The 19,958-nt window shown below is 40.0% G+C and overlaps 1 protein-coding gene across 3 annotated transcripts in view; it reads right to left on the reverse strand.

Annotated features, from left to right (window-relative positions):
* Positions 1-19,958, reverse strand: part of Tenm2 (teneurin transmembrane protein 2) — a 935,438-nt gene that overhangs the window by 842,298 nt on the left and 73,182 nt on the right. For all 3 annotated transcript variants that reach the window (XM_032911994.1, XM_032911993.1, XM_032911992.1), the window contains exon 2: positions 15,084-15,359. In XM_032911994.1, the coding sequence (XP_032767885.1) occupies positions 15,084-15,359 (276 nt within the window). The remainder of the gene's footprint in view (positions 1-15,083; positions 15,360-19,958) is intronic.

The following is a 19,958-nucleotide window of genomic DNA, read 5'->3' on the forward strand; positions in this document are numbered from 1 at the left end:
GGGAAACTAGGGGTAGAGAGATTGTAAAACCATATCAAAACAGATAGTGACCAGAAACCCTAGCAAGAATCAGATAAACAAGAACAACAAAGAATATGGTTAGGTATATAGCATACCTTCCATTGTGCCAGCATTTAATGAATACTCAGGGTTTGCCTGCAGCCCCCCCTTTACCTTTCTCCTTTGTTGAATTCATCTGTTTCCATGACTATTTAGAGATACTGTTATGCTGTTGGTGTTCGAACTGACAGGTTGGCCCCAATCTGTCCTCCAGGTTTTACTCTTCATAAGGATACAACTATCTACCTTTCTACTCGGTTGTCTTAGTTCATGAGGAAACTATGACTGAGTCCCCCAATCACCATACTCCCCGGGGGTTCGCTAACTTAGTGCTTAAGACCCTGACACTTAAAGTCTTTGACATTTTTTTGTCATCAGTTCCTAGAATTTTCACCACAATTGCTTTGAATATTCCATCTCTAAAATATATCTGCAGTCATTCACTGCTCAGTTATGGTGAAGGCTGTACTATTTTCCTTCCACCAAATCTAGAAGAAATGAGTCAATAACATGCTAAAGAACTCAGAAGGATGACAGTTCACAGCCAGAGAGCCCCCAGGATTTCACAGAGGATCAGGACCGTTTGGACATTCTTTCACGATGACTAGGAAGATTACACATATGCAGGTGAATGTCTTGCCGCGCAAGCTAAGGAAATTGGACAGACAGACAGACAGTAAGGAGGGCAGAGTGTTCTCTAGAAAGGGTAAATATCCCAGTTGGGTTGCAACCAAAAATATATTTAGAAGAGAGTAGGAGCAAGATCTAAAAACATAAATTGGACCGCGTTGTAGAGGGACTAAAATACCACAGTGGGACACATTAAGATGATTTGTGCACTTCCTGCTTTCCCAATGTACCTTGTTGTTCCTCGTCATAAATGTGTGTCAGCGGAAGTGGAAGACACCCTGCATTCTCTTAATTGTGCTGCATTTCACCGGGGCCTTTTCCATTCTGAATGTACAAAGGGACACCCTGGAATATTGAGATTTTTCTGTACGTTTCCACCCTAGAACATCAATTATTAAGCAGCGCAGTATATTAGCACAGCCATACGCTTATTACAATAGTAATTGCTTCCACATGATTATTTTCAGAGTATTTCCTTATGTAGTAAGATATTTATCTTGCATGTAGAACTACCTATTTTGTAAAAAAAAAAAATACCAGTCGCAGGAACACCACTGTGTTTATGATTACAAACCTCATTGAATCAAAGGCGCCATAGATGGAGGAAGTTTTAAGAATATTTAATACATCATTTGCTGGATTCTATCTCTTCAAGGTGCCCGGCAGGTTATCTTGGTAGATGTGAATTTCCTTTCAGTGTGCAGAATGCAATTCTATCCTTGCGTAGTTATAAATTAACAATCTGAAATGAAGTCCTGCATTCTAAACAACCACTGAAATATTTAATATGGAAACAAAACACCCACTCTCCTCAGGGCTAACTCTTTTGGTGAACCTGGCCATTTTAAACAGCTTTTCCACTAGCATTCTCTCATTCTCTCATTCTCTCATTCATTCATTCATTCATTCATTCATTCTCTCTCTCTCTCTCTCTCTCTCTCCTTCTTTCTCTCCCACCCTTCTCTTTTCCTACTTACCTCCTCTCTCCTCTCTTTCCAATTTCTTTTTTCTTACCTTCTCTCCTTCCCCTCCCTATCCTTTTGGATTTAATGCCTATGAATAACATTTAAAGCATCTATATGGAATCAAATAGTCATAAGAGGTGGGAAGGAAGGGAAGGAAGAAAGCCAGGTAGGAGAAGAGATGGGAAGGAGAATGGGAAATCAGGTGTGGAAAGAAAAGTCCAGGACAGCAGAGTGAATGAAAATCTGGCTGAGGGTGAGGTGGCTATCTCTAGAAAGTACCAAGTGGATCAAGGACCTCCACATCAAACCTGATATACTCAAAGTAATAGAAGAAAAAGTGGGGAAGCATCTCGAACACATGGGCACTGGAGAAAATTTCCTGAACAAAAACACCAATGGCTTATGCTCTAAGATCAAGAATCGACAAATGGGATCTCATAAAACTGCAAAGCTTCTGTAAGGCAAAGGACACTGTTGTTAGGACAAAATAGCAACCAACAGATTGGGAAAAGATCTTTACCAATCCTAAAACTCATAGAGGACTTATATCCAAAATATACAAAGAACACAAGAAGTTAGACTGCAGGGACACAAATAACCCTATTAAAAATGGGGTTCAGAGCTAAACAAAGAATTCACAGCTGAGGAATGTTGAATGGCTGAGGAACACCTAAAGAAATGTTCAACATCTTTAGTCATAAGGGAAATGCAAATCAAAACAACCCTGAGATTTCACCTCACACCAGTGATAATGGCTAAGATCAAAAACTCAGGTGACAGCAAATGCTGGCAAGGATGTGGAGAAAGAGGAACACTCCTCCATTGTTGGTGGGATTGCAGACTGATACAACCATTCTGGAAATCAGTCTGGAGGTTCCTCAGAAAACTGGACATTGAACTACCTGAGGACCCAGTTATACCTCTCTTGGGCATATACCCAAAAGATGCCCCAACATGTAACAAAGACACGTGCTCCACTATGTTCATAGCAGCCTTATTTATAATAGCCAGAAGCTGGAAAGAACCCAGATGCCCTTCAACAGAGGAATGGATACAGAAAATGTGGTACATCTACACAATGGAATATTACTCAGCTAGCAAAAACAATGACTTTATGAAATTCATAGGCAAATGGATGGAACTGGAAAATATCATCCCGAGTGAGGTAACCCAATCACAGAAAAACGCACATGGTATGCACTCATTGATAAGTGGCTATTAGCCCAAATGCTTGAATTACCCTAGATGCACAGAACACATGAAACTCAAGAAGGATGACCAAAATGTGAATGCTTCATTCCTTCTTTAAAAGGGGAACAAGAAAACCCTTGGCAGGGAATAGGGAGGCAAAGTTTAGTACAGAGGCAGAAAGAACACCCATTCAGAGCCTGCCCTACATGTGGCCCATACATATACAGCCACCAAACCAGATAAGATGGATGAAGCAAAAAAGTGCAGGCGGACAGGAACCGGTAGATCTCTCCTGAGAGACACAGCCAGAATACGTCAAATACATAAGTGAATGCCAGGAGCAAACCACTGAACTGAGAACGGGCCCCCGTTGAAGGAATCAGAGAAAGGACTGGAAGAGCTTGAAGGGGCTTGAGACCCCATATGAACAACAATGCCAAGCAACCAGAGCTTCCAGGGACTAAGCCACTACCTAAAGACTATACATGGACTGACCCTGGACTCTGACCTCATAGGTAGCAACGAATAGCCTAGTAAGAGCACCAGTGGAAGGGGAAGCCCTTGGTCCTGCTAAGACTGAACCCCCAGTGAACGTGATTGTTGGGGGAGTGGTAATGGGGGGAGGATGGGGAAGGGAAGACCATATAGAAGGGAGGGGGAAGGATTAGGGAGATGTTGACCTGGAAACTGGGAAGGGGAATAAAAATCGAAATGTAAATAAGAAATACTCAAGTTAATAAAGATTAAAAAAAAGAAAAAGAAAAGAAAAGAAATGACAGGGTGGGAGGAGACCCTGGGTGGAGCACCAGCTCAGGGGAAGAGGGGAAGGGGGTGGGGAAAGAATTGTGGAAGGGGTGACCAACCGGGAAGGGGACAGTGAGCAGATAGAACATAAGTATGAAATAAAATTAAATTAAAAATACAAACAAACAACAAAAACTGGGCTCCAAAAAAAGAATGTACCAGAGACCTGGGATGGGGTGGGGCACTCCAGGGAATCTATGATGGTGACTCTTGCTGAGACTCTTAGCAGGGGGTGATAGGGAGCCTGAAATGCCCACCTCCTGTAGCCAGGCAGGACTCCCAGTGGACAGATAGGACACCAACCCATCCACCAAACCTTTGATCCACATTTTGTCTTGACAACAGAAAGTAGAGGGACAGAGGCTTGAGACCCATCCCATTGGCAAGACCAATCATTGCCACGACTATAATGCTCTGTTATGGTTGCAGACAGGAGCCTAGCAGAACTGTTCTCTGAGAAACTCCACCCAGAAGCTGATGGAAATAGAAGCAGAGACTCACAGCCAAACAGGAGTTGGAGCTCAGGGAGTCTTGTGGAAGAGTTGGAGGAAGGACTGAGGGATGTTGAGGGAACAGGAACTCCACAGGAAGACCAGCAGAGACTGAACCACCAACCAAAGAGCATCCATGTGGTTCCTCTAACAAATGGAGCAGAGCCTGTCCCTGACTCTGTTGCCTACCTGTGGATTCTGTTCCCCTAACTGGGCTGCCTTGCTTGCCCTTAGTAGGTGAGGATATACCCAATCCTTCAGGGACTTGATGCGCCAGAGAGAGTTGGTACGGGGTGGGAGGGGCTCCTTTCTCTTAGAGGAGAAGGTGAAGGGGATAAGAGGAGCGGACATGTGAGGGGTGCACTGGGAAGAGGGGTACTGCAATTGGGATGTAAAGTGTCTGATAACTAATAAAGATATAACACGAATAAAGTATCTATATAGATAACAAGAAGCATCAGGACCCTTTATGGTCAGTGTAAAGAAAAATGAGAAGACTTATTCTTGGATTTTTTTTCCTAAAGAGAAGTTAAGAGTAATAAGGTACAAATCCACACAGTCAGGGGATACACAGACAGTTGTTCAGCCTCCCTCGTTTATATAAACGACAAAGAGAATTAAGACAAAGTGGAAAGTTGCCAATGTCAGTTTCTTGTGACTCCCAACCGCAGTGACACGTGTAGCAGGCAGATCTCAGGGTGTCATTGCCAGAATTAGTGTTCCTATTAGGAAAGTGATTGAGAAACATGGCAAACAGGCACACCTGTTTATTCTAACTCTTTAAGGAATTTACTCCAGAATTATTCAAGGCTGCTCTTTATTGTGTCTAAAATAGAATCAAGCTAAATGCTCAATAAAGGAAATTGTAAAAATGTACTAGCCCAAAGAAATACTATGTGCTCTCCAATGTCTGAAAAATGAATAGATAGATAGATAGATAGATAGATAGATAGATAGATAGATAGATAGATAGATAGAGCGATGCCATGAGAGAATGTTTACTGGGGACAAAGGACTATGTGAGGGTCTGTAAATGATGTTATCAGCTCAGAAAACATATTCATGTCTTAAGTCCTCTCCTTATTATTTATTTATTTATTATTTTTAGCATAGTAGGCCAATATTTTACCACTGAGCAACACTATCAGCCCTCCTTTATGCAGAAAAAGAGATTTAAGAGCACATGCCTGAATTTGAGGACTATGGTTATCTCTGATACAGAATAATAGGTCCTCTCTATTTATCATATATTTGTATATATCATGTACTTATATTAGTATTTAAAATATGTTTTTCATGCCAACATATCACATGTTTTCCATACAGGTATATAAATTCCATCTGCATAAAAATTAATAATAAAAAGTGGCTTCTAGCATTTGTTAATTTCTTACATAAGAATCTGATTATGTTATACTTTTAAAGTCTATATTTAACTGAGACTCTTTAGAAAGCAACAGAGAGGGTTTTTTTCAACCAGGTTATATAGGACATGATATACTTAGCCTTATTAAGCAGGAAAGGCTAAAACTACCAGAAATAATTGCCCATCTTGCAGTGTTAGAAAAATAACTACAAAATACGCTCCAAATATTAAACTCAACGAGTTTAAAATATAATAAAGACCAACTTAATGAGAGAGAAACAAACAGGAAAGGCAAAGTAAAAATCTTGCAAGAGACATAAATAGATTCCTTTCGAGCCTGATTAAAAAACCACGTGAGATAAAAATATCTAAGATTAGTGATGAGAAGGGAGATATAGCTATGGGTACAAGAGACAGCAGGAGGTACAGGAACAATTAAACAAATTACATGAGAAGATGACTCAAGGAGCAATGGCAGAGCTAATCTTCATGAAACCACGATGTACCTGGAACAGATCTAGCCAATGGTGACCTACAACACACCAAATGTTCCTGTGAAAATGGTATTGTGACCATTTTCCTTGTACTGAGCACTTTTTGACAATATTTAATAACCATCTGACCAATGCTTTTAGACACAGGCAGGGTAACCACTGAGATTCTGTCTTGAGAATTTAAGCCAACAAGGATCCATCATTGGCCATGTTTTCCGACTTTGAATAGAGAATTAGGCACCTACTCCCATGCTCTTGTAACTTATCTTGTATCTACGTGCTTCTCAAATATTACTCTCGTGATTACAAATACTTGTGACATCACCAAATTTTAATTTCTCCTAGTTCAAATGTCAAAAAGCAGGTGCATTCGTGAGTGAGAGAACCCTAGCTTCTTCCTACCTGGGTTATTGCTATGCTCTCTGATATCATTGATTATAATTATTGCACTTTTCTAGTCATACCCACGGACATAGGTAAGTTTTATATGTAAGAATGGAGTACGTGTGTGATGCACAGATGTTCTCTAAATTGATGAAACAGGTTTCAGTTATCTGGTTTTTACACATGATTGCATGTATTTCTACTTCTTTCCAATAAAATCACTATGTCCCCATTAGTCTGGAAACTTGGAGTTGCTGGGGGACTGACTCCTCCAAAATTAGCATCATCATCTCCACACCTATGCCTATCTCTGGTCACCTGACTCTATGCATTCTTTCATTTACAACACCCATCATTCCACTTTCACTCCTGTGAGTCCCAACTGCATTTTAACCTGCCTAAAATACATACTGCTAAAGCTACGTTACTCCAGTCAAATACACAGACAAAAACACTTCCCTATAAACGTATGTGGATGGTTGGTTTATTTAACAATTACCTATGTGAAAACTTCATAGGTATTGGTATAAGGAGTAAAAGTCATTATAGGAGATAAAAAATGATAATTGTACAAAGTTGTTAAATGTATGGTCTAGTTTCATTACCATAAGCCACATGAAAGAAAATACAATATAATGCCATGAGATTAGGATTTATTCAATTATTTCAGTGGCTACCAAGACTCCAGTTCACAGAAATTATAGTATTCAAAATGTTTCAACATTTTTATATCTACATAAATATATAACAATATCTACATGCTTATAACACTTACATTTCTGTGTTTCAACATGTGTATGTTTCACATGTGTCATGTGTATGTAGTATGTTCATAGATGATGTGTGCTTAAAACTTGAGTTTTCATGAGAGTAAAATGAAATACTAAAACCATTTCATTTTAAGGCAGGGTCTTGCCATTTTCAGGGTTGGATGCAAATAGCCCCAATAAAGGAAGAATTTCCTGACCCTTCTGTTTATAGCAGCGGAAATATTGCTAGCCTGCACATCATTTCTAGTCCCCTGAGGTGACTAGAAACCTGTCACAGAGATAATCCTTAATTTAATCTTTTGCGAAGAATGCTAATCCAGCCATCTCAGTTATTTTTTACTAAATGTCTCATTATTAAACAAGCCTGTATTTACCTCAGTACTCTCTTCTCCATCATGCATATCCCTGAAAGGGTAAGGTGACTCCTACTTCACTGTGGGAAAAAGGGATCCACCCAGGACTAATCCTGAGTGTCCCACTGGTGGAAACTTCCTTGGTTGGGAAACATTATTTCTGTCTTCCACTTGTTCACGGCTCAGTATGAGCAAGCTTCACCTATGTCCTTTTCTCCGAAGAATGCTTAAGGTTTGCTAAAGATCAAGGCATTCCCTCTCCACACGTGATTTGGTAGACTTTCAATTCATCGTTACTGGAGATTGGACACATTTGTTGAAAATAATTAGTGCTAGGTCATTTTTTTCCTCTTTATGTGCTTTTTTTCCCCTCATGAAAAGTCCTGGGCTTTTTCTGAACCAGCTATAGTAGCTAAATTTTAAAGTGAGGATTCTGTCCATCTCCTTCCTATATTCTGACCTATATATATATATGCTTTCTTATTAAAGTTATCGAAGTATGTGTGTCAAAGATTTCTAACCATTTCAAAACTACTACTTTAGAAGATCAAATTTATATCATTTCCAGACACGTATCCATAGAGATATGCTAGTGGTTTATATGTTAGTGGTTTATAAATTAGATAGTCATTTATTCAGTTCTATTTTATTGGAAGCACTTGATTCTAAAAACCTTACAACTATCCCAGAAAAGTGGTACGCCAACATCAAACTCTCCTCCCTGAGGAGCCTACCAATGAGAAAACCTCTGTTCTAAGCATATTTTCAACGGAGCTAAAATTTCTGGCCTCTAGTTTGCGTTTTACAGTTTTGATTATCTCTGATACGCAAAAAGTTTGTACTTAGGTCAAGGTTGTTAACTCAAGTATTGTACACACATTAAAGAACGTTAAATTATGGAGTAGCCCCCGGGGAGCTCAGGTAGGTTCAACAACATGGATCCTGCTTACATCAGCTGCTCCTATAACCCCAGTTTGTTCAGAGAGAATCCTGAAACCAAATTATTGGTATTTTGAGAGAAGTCCAAAATAATCGGCCCCTCCTTTCTTCTTTCCTTGCAAAAATAAAACAATTTCTAATTTCTCATAGCTCGCTTGTACAAAGTCCCTGTTGCGTTTCATTAAGCACAGCACTGATCAAATGCAGTCACTACCTGGGATATATCCAACCTGAGGGACTCTAGTTCACAATCCCTGCTGTTGATGACTCTCCCACAAGTCACTTATTTCTGTCTGTGACTCCTCTGACATAATTTAAAACGAGGTTAGAGAAACCAGGCAAGGGCAATTTTCTAGGTAGGTCTTCCCACAAGCGTTCAATAGTACTCAAAATTAAATGCCCGCCTGTCTGAAATTTCTATTCTATTTACGAATCTATTAGTTGGAAGTTTCTCCTCTCAGTTGATGCATCCCAGTTTCAAAAACAGCCAATTCAATTATCTCATTGTGTGCCCAGTGTTCTCCGATCCCTTTTTAGTTTGATATTATTTTCAATGCATGTTCATTGTCTGATTTATTTGTCTGTAGGAAATTTATGTACTTATGGCCCTAATACTTGATTTGTGGTACATTTTTTTCCATCTCTTAATTTAATTTGATTCTTGACAAAGAACTGAACAGAAACATGACAAACAGGCAGGAACAAAAAGAAGTTCAGCAGTTAGATTCTCTTGATCAAAGAGCGTCCAAAGAGCGTGTGCTCTGCCGAAACATCCACCCAGTCCTCCTTTGCACCCTTCCCAGTCCACTGAATGTCAAAGTCCAGGTACCAGGAGCCTGGCAGCTTAAAACCCAATGATCATACGCCCAGCCCCATGTCTCCCCGAAGTCCTGGAGATGACATGTGTAATGAGCAAGTCACCCTTTGCCAAAAATAAAGTCTCTACTTTGTTTTATTTGAGTGGAGCCATTGCTCGACTGCCTCTAGGAGCATTAATGGATTTTAAAGAAAACACTAAAGGAAAAAAAATTGTGTGTGTGTGTGTGTGTGTGTGTGTGTGTGTGTGTACACACACACACACACACACACACACACACACACACACACACTCAAAGACCATGTCAATGAGGTTTATACAACGAAATGCATAGTATTAAAGGGAGGCCCACAGCTCACATCTTTAAATACCTTCTTCTACTTTAACGTAACATGTATATTGCTTAATTTCTCAGTAGTTTTGCATTTTAAAGTCAACCAGGGGGACATGCTCAGGGAATCAGCCCTTTCACCTCTTCCTGTGTATCCAGACATATGACTACACAGAATTCCTAATTTTGTTTCTGAGTCCATCAGGACTTTTATCAGTTATGAATTAGCCTTTGTGGCTTATATTCTTTTTAAAACTTTTTAAACATTACAAGGTTAATAAAGCTTCTACTAATAGACTCTCGTAGAATGGGACCTGCCATTAAAATGGGACCTGCCATTAAAATGGGATCATCCATTCACATTCAGGAATTTCAAGGATGCAGACCTGCACTGTTTACTCCCATGTCCTTCACTGTCTCAATCTATTTTTAGCTCACTCAATACATTTCTCTGTAAATGTTATTTTTGCAAATTCCTAAGTATAAGAAAAAAGACTTAAAATACTCGTATTTAATTGTCATCAAAGACCTTGAAAGTTGTTCTGTTTTCGTGTGTGTGTGTGTGTGTGTGTGTGTGTGTGTGTGTGTGTGTGTGTGTACCTGAAACTATGTTTTAAGAGATTAAAATATGTTCTTACGTTCCACGGAAAAATCCTTTGGCTTACTCTCTGACAGTTTTACTTGAGTATGGATTACATGTTAGTAGATCGTACTATTAAGTACATGCCCTCTCCTCTCTCTGATTGAACCCCTTTTCTTCTCAAGAAGACTCCATCCAACTTTTATACTATGTGTATGTATCTATGTGTGTGTTTCTGTGTGTCCATGCATGCATCCGTGTAGATGCATGTGTGTGCCTGTGTGTGTCCATCCATCTAAATGTCCATGTACATGTGTCTGTGTGCATGTGTGTATGTGCGTGTATGTATCAGTGTGTTTGTGCCTATGTGTATCTTTGTGTGTGTATATGTGTGTATGTGTATGTCTTTTTGTGTGTGTGTGTGTGTGTGTGTATGTATGTTGTATGTATGTATCTGTGCCTGTGTGTATCCTGCCCTTATATCACAATTGACTGTGTGTATATGGGCATGAGATAATTTACTGGGGTATGGGCCACTTGGGCTACTTTTCAATGGGAAGAAAACCCTCAGCAAAGATTAACTGCTAGTAGTTCCTGTAGAGAGGGGCTGGGCCTCCAGTGCCCCTCCTTGATCCATATCGTGAGAGTTTATGCCACAATCGCACTGTTTTTCCTAAGAGCAAAATTATGCATCTTTGTGATGTCTGTCACTAATAGAGAATGTTTGTGACTGATTAGGAATCCTCCAGAAATGTCACTGTGACAGAGGGAGAAGAAATAAACACAAGGGATCATAAAACACAAAAGAAATGTTTGGGGTAGGTAGATTAATAAGGTGGGGTGGAAACTAAAGTCCCGGGGGTCTCACGTGGGCTCACGTAACGTGCACTCATGTGTTACACTTCCTAGAGCGATAGCTTCTCCTTGTAAACGAATGAAGCTTGCTTGGCAGTAACAACTAAGTTGTTCCCGGTTTTAGAAGATCCTTTCTTGCCTTGGGATTCATATCTCTGGTCACAGTTAACAATAGGAAGCACCCGAGTATGTGGTACTCAACTGAAGGCACCCACATACCGCCATCCACTACCAAGAGCACTAACAGATTGATGTCCACTATCTTCCCCATTCAGCCTTCATGTGGCAAGAAGCAGCACTTATGAAATAAAATACAATCATGTCATCATTTCTATCTTTAAACTCCAAGTGTGTTATAAAAATTATAAATCTCCAAACTGATACATGAGGGAAATGTGTATTGTTCTTATTTACTTCTGGTGTTACTCGGGGGGAGGGGCATGCATGTCTGAACCGATTTTACCCAGGCTAGGTTAGGTTTTCATAATTCAGACTTTGAATTATATAGACAAGCTCTTTCTCTTTCTTCTTTTCTTTCTAGATTTCCAAGAAAGTAGCTTTAACCAGCATTATGCTGAAGACAGAAGAAAGAGAGAAAGAAAAGAAAGGAACCCCATGGATATTTTTAAGTCTCCAAGGTGAGGAAACTGCCTAAGGGAGTCAGGAATACGTAGACCGGATTTTTCCAGTGGGTGCTGCGCTGCATCTTTAAGGGGGCAATTAGTTATTCGTGTGTATTAGTGACTGTCCCATTTTCTCCACAACTCGGGTGATGCAAAGAGCCTTCAAGAGGCCCTATTTTAAGTGGGACATTTATTACTGAAAAAAAAAAAAAGCCTGATTCCAATTTAGAGTCCCTGGGAACGCCCTTTGTACAGATGCCGTCAGCTTTCACACAGGAAAACCTGTCTGTTCTCAATTCTCATTGTCATTTCTAGCCAAGCCATCATTAGCTGAGAGCCAAGGTTACAGCACCCGATAAGAGTCTCTGGACCTGAGGGTCTTATCTATTTAAAGGAATCCCCCCCTCCCCCGCTCTACCCAGCACAATGCTAACTACAGACGCAATAAGGAGCTGAGAGTAGGCAAAACTTTGTAGCGTCTATACCTCAGAAATATCATAATAAATAAGAGTAGAGATGTTTGCAGTGTGTTTGGGATTCTCAGGCTTCTCTGTGGGCTATTTGGGTTTCAGCAGCATATGGGAACCTCAATCAATACTAAGAAGGAATAGTGACAAACTCCAGGGTCTTAGCACATGGTTTTAAAGGCTAGATACACGCTTGCAAATCAAGAAAGGGAAGTAGATTCCCCCAAAGCTTCCCTGCCTTCTTAACTATGCTTAGCAAAATCATAATCAGGATACTGGATGAAGCCTCTAAATCAACCTTAAAATATCTTTACACCTCCAGACCATACCTTGCAAAAGAAATTGCAATTGTAGAAGCCCATAGAAAAACTTCCTGGTCGTGTGTTTTTGCAATTTAAAGGGGGGAACTGGAGGGCTTCTTCCTCAAAGCAAAGATTCTCATAACTTCCCTTCAAGAGCGGCATACCTAAAAGAGTATTGATTTGGTTCTGAAGGACACCGGGTTTGTTATGAAGGAAGCCATTGCTGGGTACAATTCCGAGAAATTAATGACGGCTTTGTGAGGGTCCATGCTGTGGTGTGGAACCGGTGGGCAACTGTCAATCTATATGATAATACATTCCCGAACTTCATAAAGTCAGTGGTGCGTAAACGCATTGATTTCTCTGTGTCAAGCAGAATGTGTCAGGGAGTAAGAGCAAGAAGTTTAGTGAAGTTAACACCTCGTCCTGCAGGTTTCCTTGCCCCTCTCTTTGTGTATGTTAAAGAATTTAGGCTACAGCCTATGTGATATTTTATATTTCGGGCTAAAATTGAGAAAAAGGGTACATTACATCTATACTTAGAATATATGAAATAAGTAAGATTCTTTGAAAGGGAGGAAAAAAGGTTGTCTATATATTTTAAAATAACATTGCCTCACTTGAATGCTTTAGATGGCTTTAGATACCTTGATACCTTTAGAATTTGCCAAGTCTACTCATCTCCTACAGAACTGAATAGCATCGCCAAGTATATTTTTCTTGATTGCATTATAACTGGCATCAAAGGAAAAAAAGTCAAGATATTGTATCAAAGGATTTAGTTCCTATCAGTATTCAGGGACTTACAGAGACTTTCTCAAGTAAAAAAAAAAAAAATGTTCAAATACCATGAATTCTAACACTGCTGGATCAAATACCATGCATTCCAATAACGATGGGTAAAAGGGACCACTCTCTGTCTGCCAAATACATAATTACAAACATTTCTCACCCACAGCAGTTTTAGGTAAATTCAAGACAAGCACTTTTTTTTTTTATTTTTAATTTTTTGGTTGTTTTTCATATGGCTTTAGCGGAAATCTCCTCTTATTGATTGAGTTTTTAAGAGCTATGTATAAATAAGAGGGTGGAAAGTCTATAAATATGTACAAAAAGTACTATGTAGATAGTTCCCTGTCTAGCCCTGTGAACGGCAGCTATGGGAGATTTTCTCAAATGCCTCATTTAAAATGGGTGTGATTTCTTGGATTCCGGCGATTTTACTGGACGACTAAACTGCTTCCGTTTAAACACCACGTGACCCGCACCGAAGTTTAAAAGGGACGTCAGGAAATGGGTTTGATGTATATCTTCGTGGAAACTTTTAAAAGTTCTTAGCCAACAAGCCCCTAAGAGGGTTAAATGGGCCAAGTCTCAAAATTCTGTTAAAAATTCAAAAGGAGTCAAGTACAAAACTTCCCGAGTGTTCATATTGATTAGCTACGGGAACGAAGCAGTAAGATCTATCATCTCATCTCCAACGTGGAATAAATTATTTTGAAATTAAAAGTAAACTTCAGTGCAACAAAGTGACATCTTTTCGAATATACGTGAATCACCCAGGAAATGGTATATTTCCAACGCAGTCATCAGATTAAATGGCATTTAGCTCTGCGTTTACATCCACGAAAAGCTGTTTGCCTGGAAATTCCTTTCTCTCTTTTCGGTGAAAGACAGCACTTAACGCTCCTTTGATATAAGTTTCTGAGATTTCACACAAACATTCTTAACTGATATATTTGTAAACATTTTAATGGTAATTCTTTAAGCAACAGGCAGTCTATTCACAACACACAGAACATTTGAGATTTTCTTCAAAAGTCAGCTGTACCTAATTTATCTTTTCCTTAAAAAACGATTTATTTTTTGACTAAACACATTTCTGAGTCTCATAGAAACCCACAAACAAACAAACAAACACCTTATCTCTTTACGGACTTGTGCAGGCTTCCCAGTATTTGCCGCTTAATGATCAGAAGTATTTAATTCTCAAGGTTTCATTAAAACTCACCTACAGTGCTGATGGATGGGCCACAGTGATTTGTGATGGAAGATGCGGGAAGCCATTAACCTAGATAGGTACCAAGAGGGAACGGAAACACAGAAGGGAAGCCTACTTGGGAGGCAAGACACTTCCTATTTGTCATTATTAACCCCCAGATCATGGGCTCCAAGTTTGATCTTTAATACGGATATGAGGCATTGCTGTCTGGAAATGAAAGGTGACGGTAAGATGGGGTTCTTCACAGAGCTTCAGGGGAAAGGGGAAAAAACAACTAGGTTGCTATTTTGGGGAAGGGAAATCAATACTGAGACCTAGGAACTTGGAGAAGAGGACATTCTCCAAGGACGGGTCAGAGTTTATCATGCCACCTCTTTTATGGTGCTATTTACTTGCTAATAAGACCAAATGACTGCACCCGAAGAGTGGGTTACTATCGAAATGTGATTTAAAAGTTCTCATCTCCAGTGTATATGCTGGAAGGTATCTCATTTGTTTTGTCCCCTGTTCAGGCTGGAGAGACAAGGTCGGTTTAAAAAGCAAAGCAAATGAATGGTTTTATTAAAAACTCTTAGAAACAAACAGAACCAAGAAGGAAGCCCACGTTTCCCAACAACGCAATGCATAGAGCATGGAAATGTATTTAAGAAACGGCCTACCATTGTCGTCATCCGATTTATTTTCATTGTCAGAATCGGTCAGAGTAAGGGCTGAGTTCTCGCGGCTGGACAAGCCAGAGCTGCGCCTGGATTTTATCCCTCGTCCCCACAGTCTGATGGCATGTTCTGGAGACATCCCTCCCTCGGTGTCCGAGTCCGCATCAGACCCAGTGCTCAGGGAGTAGCCCTGGTGGAGGATCCCCATGTCGGAACAGTAACCACTTCGGTGTGGGGAGGGCTCGCAGATTCCCAATTCTGCCAGGGTGAAATTAGCCCCTAGAACGAATGACAGCAACAGAGACAGGGTTACACCGTGGGAATGCTGGTCAAGCTTGAGGTCCGTCCCACTTTCTATAATACAGAGATAGAAGCCATGGGTATTGGCCATGACGATGCTCAGTGTATATTGGGGTACATTGGAAATCAACAAAAGCATGCATTCCTTTCGCACAGCAAGCTTGGACTTCCTTTCGGAGATCTGTTGTCATCTAACCCCATGGTGAACCAGCAAAGCACCGCACTCGCTGAAATTGGTATATACCAAATATTTACCTGTGTATATTTTACTTGGGAAATTTTGTTTGCGTTGAAAAAAATCGTAACTTTTACAAATAATATTATGGAAGTTTACTCTATAGAAAAGGAAACTAAGACCAGAGAAATCAAACGATTCTCTTGCCTCATCGGTCACAGTGCTGGGTTTAGAGTTCTGGGCGATCATTTCTTATGTCTTTTTCTTATGTCTTTATGTTCATGACCATGGAGCACAGTGAAGAAATGTGCTTCTGTACCATCGGTAGAGAAAATCTTATAAGTAACCGTCACAGGGTATGGGAGGAAGTTAATTTTTAATATACCTTTCCCCGTCATTCATTACTGAAAACTTTGTGATAAAACTCGACACTCTAAAATAATCCACATATATATATATGGTGCCCTTTTGTTTTTAGCTTTCTTGCTAAAGAATGTCAGCTCTTTCATGAATTTAGCATGCTTCTAATTTGCAATAGACACATGCACTTTTATTCTGAATTTTGACTCTTCTTCCTTCACTGCCCAACGCTCTTCCAAAAGGTATATCTGAATGAAACCTAACTATATACATAACTGTCTGTGCAGAGTGAGACTTACTCACTGGAGAGTTAACCGAGTACAAATTCCTGCCACATTGGGTGACCGTCCACTGTCGGGGACGGACGTCCTTACTCAGAGGACTAAGAGTTGCAATATTCTCTAAGGGCCGTTTGTCAGCTACTGTGAAACTCTCTGCCCAGTGTTTTCTAGTCTAGCTTTCACGCCCCACCCCGCTTTTATGCCCCGCCCAGCTTTCACGCCCCGCCCAGCTTTCATGACCCGCCCAGCTTTCATGCCCCGCCCCCAGAGATGGGGTAATCCCTTGTCACTGGATGAAAACATGAATTTGAAGGGAAGGTACTGGCTTCAGATACATCCAATTTATGGGCTACAAGACCCTTCTCTCTGTTGTTGCATTGCACGCACTGTAGCAACTGGAAATTGCTGTTCCATATCGCCACTCTCCCATCTTGTCTTCAGAGTTAGAGAACTGTTATTCTCTTCCCGTTCCCCGAATAAATGAAAACAAGGGATACTTGCATACACCTCTTTTGAATTCTGCGTGTGATTATATGTAGCAATCTGTTCTCATCTTTAAATAGAGCGTACATTGAGGCAACTTTACGGATAATTTTTCTTCCTTTTAGTATTTAGTCTAAGGTTCGAGAATTTTGATGGGAAAGGTGTAGTTATCCAAGGAAATGTTGCCTGCGCTCAGAGCAACTCCTGTACCCCGTGGTCTTAATAAGTCCAGGTCAAAAAAACAAAACAAAACAAAACAAAAACAAAGACCATAGTGGGAAATTCATGACATCCCTTCTTCGTTTACAAAACATTATTAGATAACAAATCCAAATTATCCTGCCTTATCCTACAACAAACTTGAGGTCATGGTGGTTAGGTATTTAAATCTTAAATATTTTAAGATTTAAAGTAGCCACAAATGGTAACAAAGAAAAAGGCTTCAGCTTCAAGGTGTCTGAGCTACAGATGAGTACCAATGCAGACAAATGCATGTGACATAATCAATTTAGAGGAAGAAGTATTTAAATAACTCCATAGTATATTAGGAGAATGGAAGATTGGCCCCTAAAAAATTATTTCCTCAAAAAATCACCCCCTAGAGAAACAGTCTTCCTCAGAGAAGGCTACATCAACTGGATGTCCAATACCAAATGCTCAACCCAGAAACCATACATACAAGTAACCTTATGCGGGCAGAGTAGGTTATATTTAGGAGCATATGTGTATTTAAATATATGCATGTAGCAGCATAATTCATGCAACAACATTAACAAGGAAAAAAGGCATGAATTTGAAAGAGAGAAAAGAGGGTTTGAAGGTTTTGAAGAGAGAAAATGGAAGGTAAGAGTTAATACTGTCATAAAATTCAAAAATACAAAAAAAAGCCAACAAAATAATAACATCCTAAACTTCTATTTGAAGATTATCTCCCTTCTCCAGTGCTAGTTTCCACCTAATTCTTAGATTGTTGCCTTTCTATGTACCATTGACATATAAACAGTAGCAGAGGCAGGGTCTGGGCCAAGCCTCCCTTAGGGTTCCTGATGCACCTCATGAAGCTGGTGACTCACACACTGTAGATGAAGGGGAAGCAAAGCAAACCAGGTTTATCATTTACTAAATCACTCAACAAATACTTATTGTTCCTCATGTTATGGTAGACATTGTTAAAATAGAGTTCTTTGACATTTACACTTTAATTGGGAATGAGACTTTAATCAAAGAATATATAAAAATGCAATCTATGCAGTAATAAACACCCCGCAGAGGAAGGACAGAAAACCAGGAAAGGTCACCTAGGGAGCCGTTCTTCCTGTCTTCACGGCCTGTTTACCAGGTGTTCATCTTGGATGGAGTAAATGCCTGAGAGATAAGTGTCTTCCTCCTGAGAAATTAATATGACTTCTTTCGCCTGCTCTGAGCATGCCCACATATTCTGCAGATTGCCCTGTAGGAGTTGGTGCTAGACAAGCAATGTTTCACGTCATTGATTGTACACCTGGCAACCCCATGCACTTCTGCTCAGAACTAAAGGGCTGTTGGGGAGACTATTACAATAATATCAGCTTCGTAGTGCTTTGCTTATTGATGGAAGGCTGGCTTTTCTCTAGCTCATCTTGTCTTTATGTATTTATTAAGCCCCATGGCAGGTTTGAATGGAAGAGAGGAACCAGACATTGTGTGACTGTCCAAACTAAGATTTCTGGCAGCAACCTGTCACCTTTGTTCTTTCTTTACAACCTTATAGAAAGAAAGAATAGGAGTACACGACCTCCATATTCATAGAACACACGTTTCCCCACATCTGCCTCCAGCTTTCCAGATGTTACTGATGAAACCAGGTATGCAGAATCTGCCTAGCTCATTTTTTCATCTCTCTCTCTCTCTCTCTCTCTCTCTCTCTCTCTCTCTCTCTCTCTCTCTCACACACACACACACACACACACACATTTCACAGTTTTTCTACTAAACTGACCATTGTATACCCATACAACATAAGATTATATTAGAGTCAACAGTTTTACAGTAGGTGCATACTCGTGCAGAAAATATATCTACGTCTGACATTTTGGCAAAATTTAAAATAGAGGGAGAAATATCTAAAACCTATTAGGTCATTAAGGTAAGGGAACACTAAGTCTTTCAAACGATTTTCTTAGTTAGATGTTTGGGCCTTCTGTTGCCTTTTTTCATGACCATAACCTCAGTTTACAACCTGGATCTTCTTCACAACACTTTGAGAAAGGAATTGAGCAATGGGTACTGAGCGCTGTCCTTGGACTCGCCAATTATATGCACGCTGAAGAAAAGATATGTCCATGCATTATGACCATGAATTATTTTCTAAGTTTCCACCAGCTTCTCCCACTCCAAAATAACCTTTAACGAGAAGAGGCACATGTTTAGCTAAGTCAGAATTACCATGCCATGGTAACAGCGGAATGTACAAAGGGCACTCTGAAAATGTCAGCATTGGAACAGCTATCAGGGGCAAGAACATAAAAGTGTTGACTCTAGGAATGGGGGGGTGCAATGCGGGAGACTGTCTTATCATTTAAATGCCAGAGTCTAAGACACAAAATAAAGCTACCTAAACAAGTAGACCTGTTATCCCACTAGAACGTTCCCTAATGACTAGTTATAAAATAGGTTTCCGTCCACCCATTTTCATTTTCTGGGTGTCCTTACATATCCATGAGCAGATACATCATCGGTTGCATGTGCTGATGCCAGAGAAGAGGACCATGCCAGGGAGAAATTAAGTCATGAAGCTCTGAAAAGTGAAGGCTTTCATGATGCCAATAAATGTAACGATAAGAAAACCCTGGACTTAAATGAAGACCATGAAAATAAAATAAATTAATCCAAATTAAAAAAAGAAAACAGAAATGGTATGGTTGGAGTGTTCATGGGAACTTTTGGAGGTGAATTCAGCACCTTTTGGCTCTGGACCTAGATGAAATATTCCATTGATCTCCGCTGGTCCCACAATGGACAGATGCAGTTCCTGGACATTACATATAAAGGTATATGCTATGGTTGGGAAATCGAATGGGAGGCTTATGTGTTAAAAGGCTGGTTTCTGGTTGGTGCAATACTGAATGTGATTAGATATTAACGGTGGTTAGCTTCTCAATGGATACTCCAATAATGACTTCCTATTGAATGGCCTATGAGGATGCAGTGTCTAGTTGGAAGAGGTGATAACTGGACAGCATGATTTTGAAGGATACATCTTGTCCTCAGACCTTTTTGCTCCACCCCGTTGTTCCCACC

Source organism: Rattus rattus, chromosome 9 (assembly GCF_011064425.1).
Source record: "Rattus rattus isolate New Zealand chromosome 9, Rrattus_CSIRO_v1, whole genome shotgun sequence".
Lineage (NCBI taxonomy): Eukaryota > Metazoa > Chordata > Mammalia > Rodentia > Muridae > Rattus > Rattus rattus.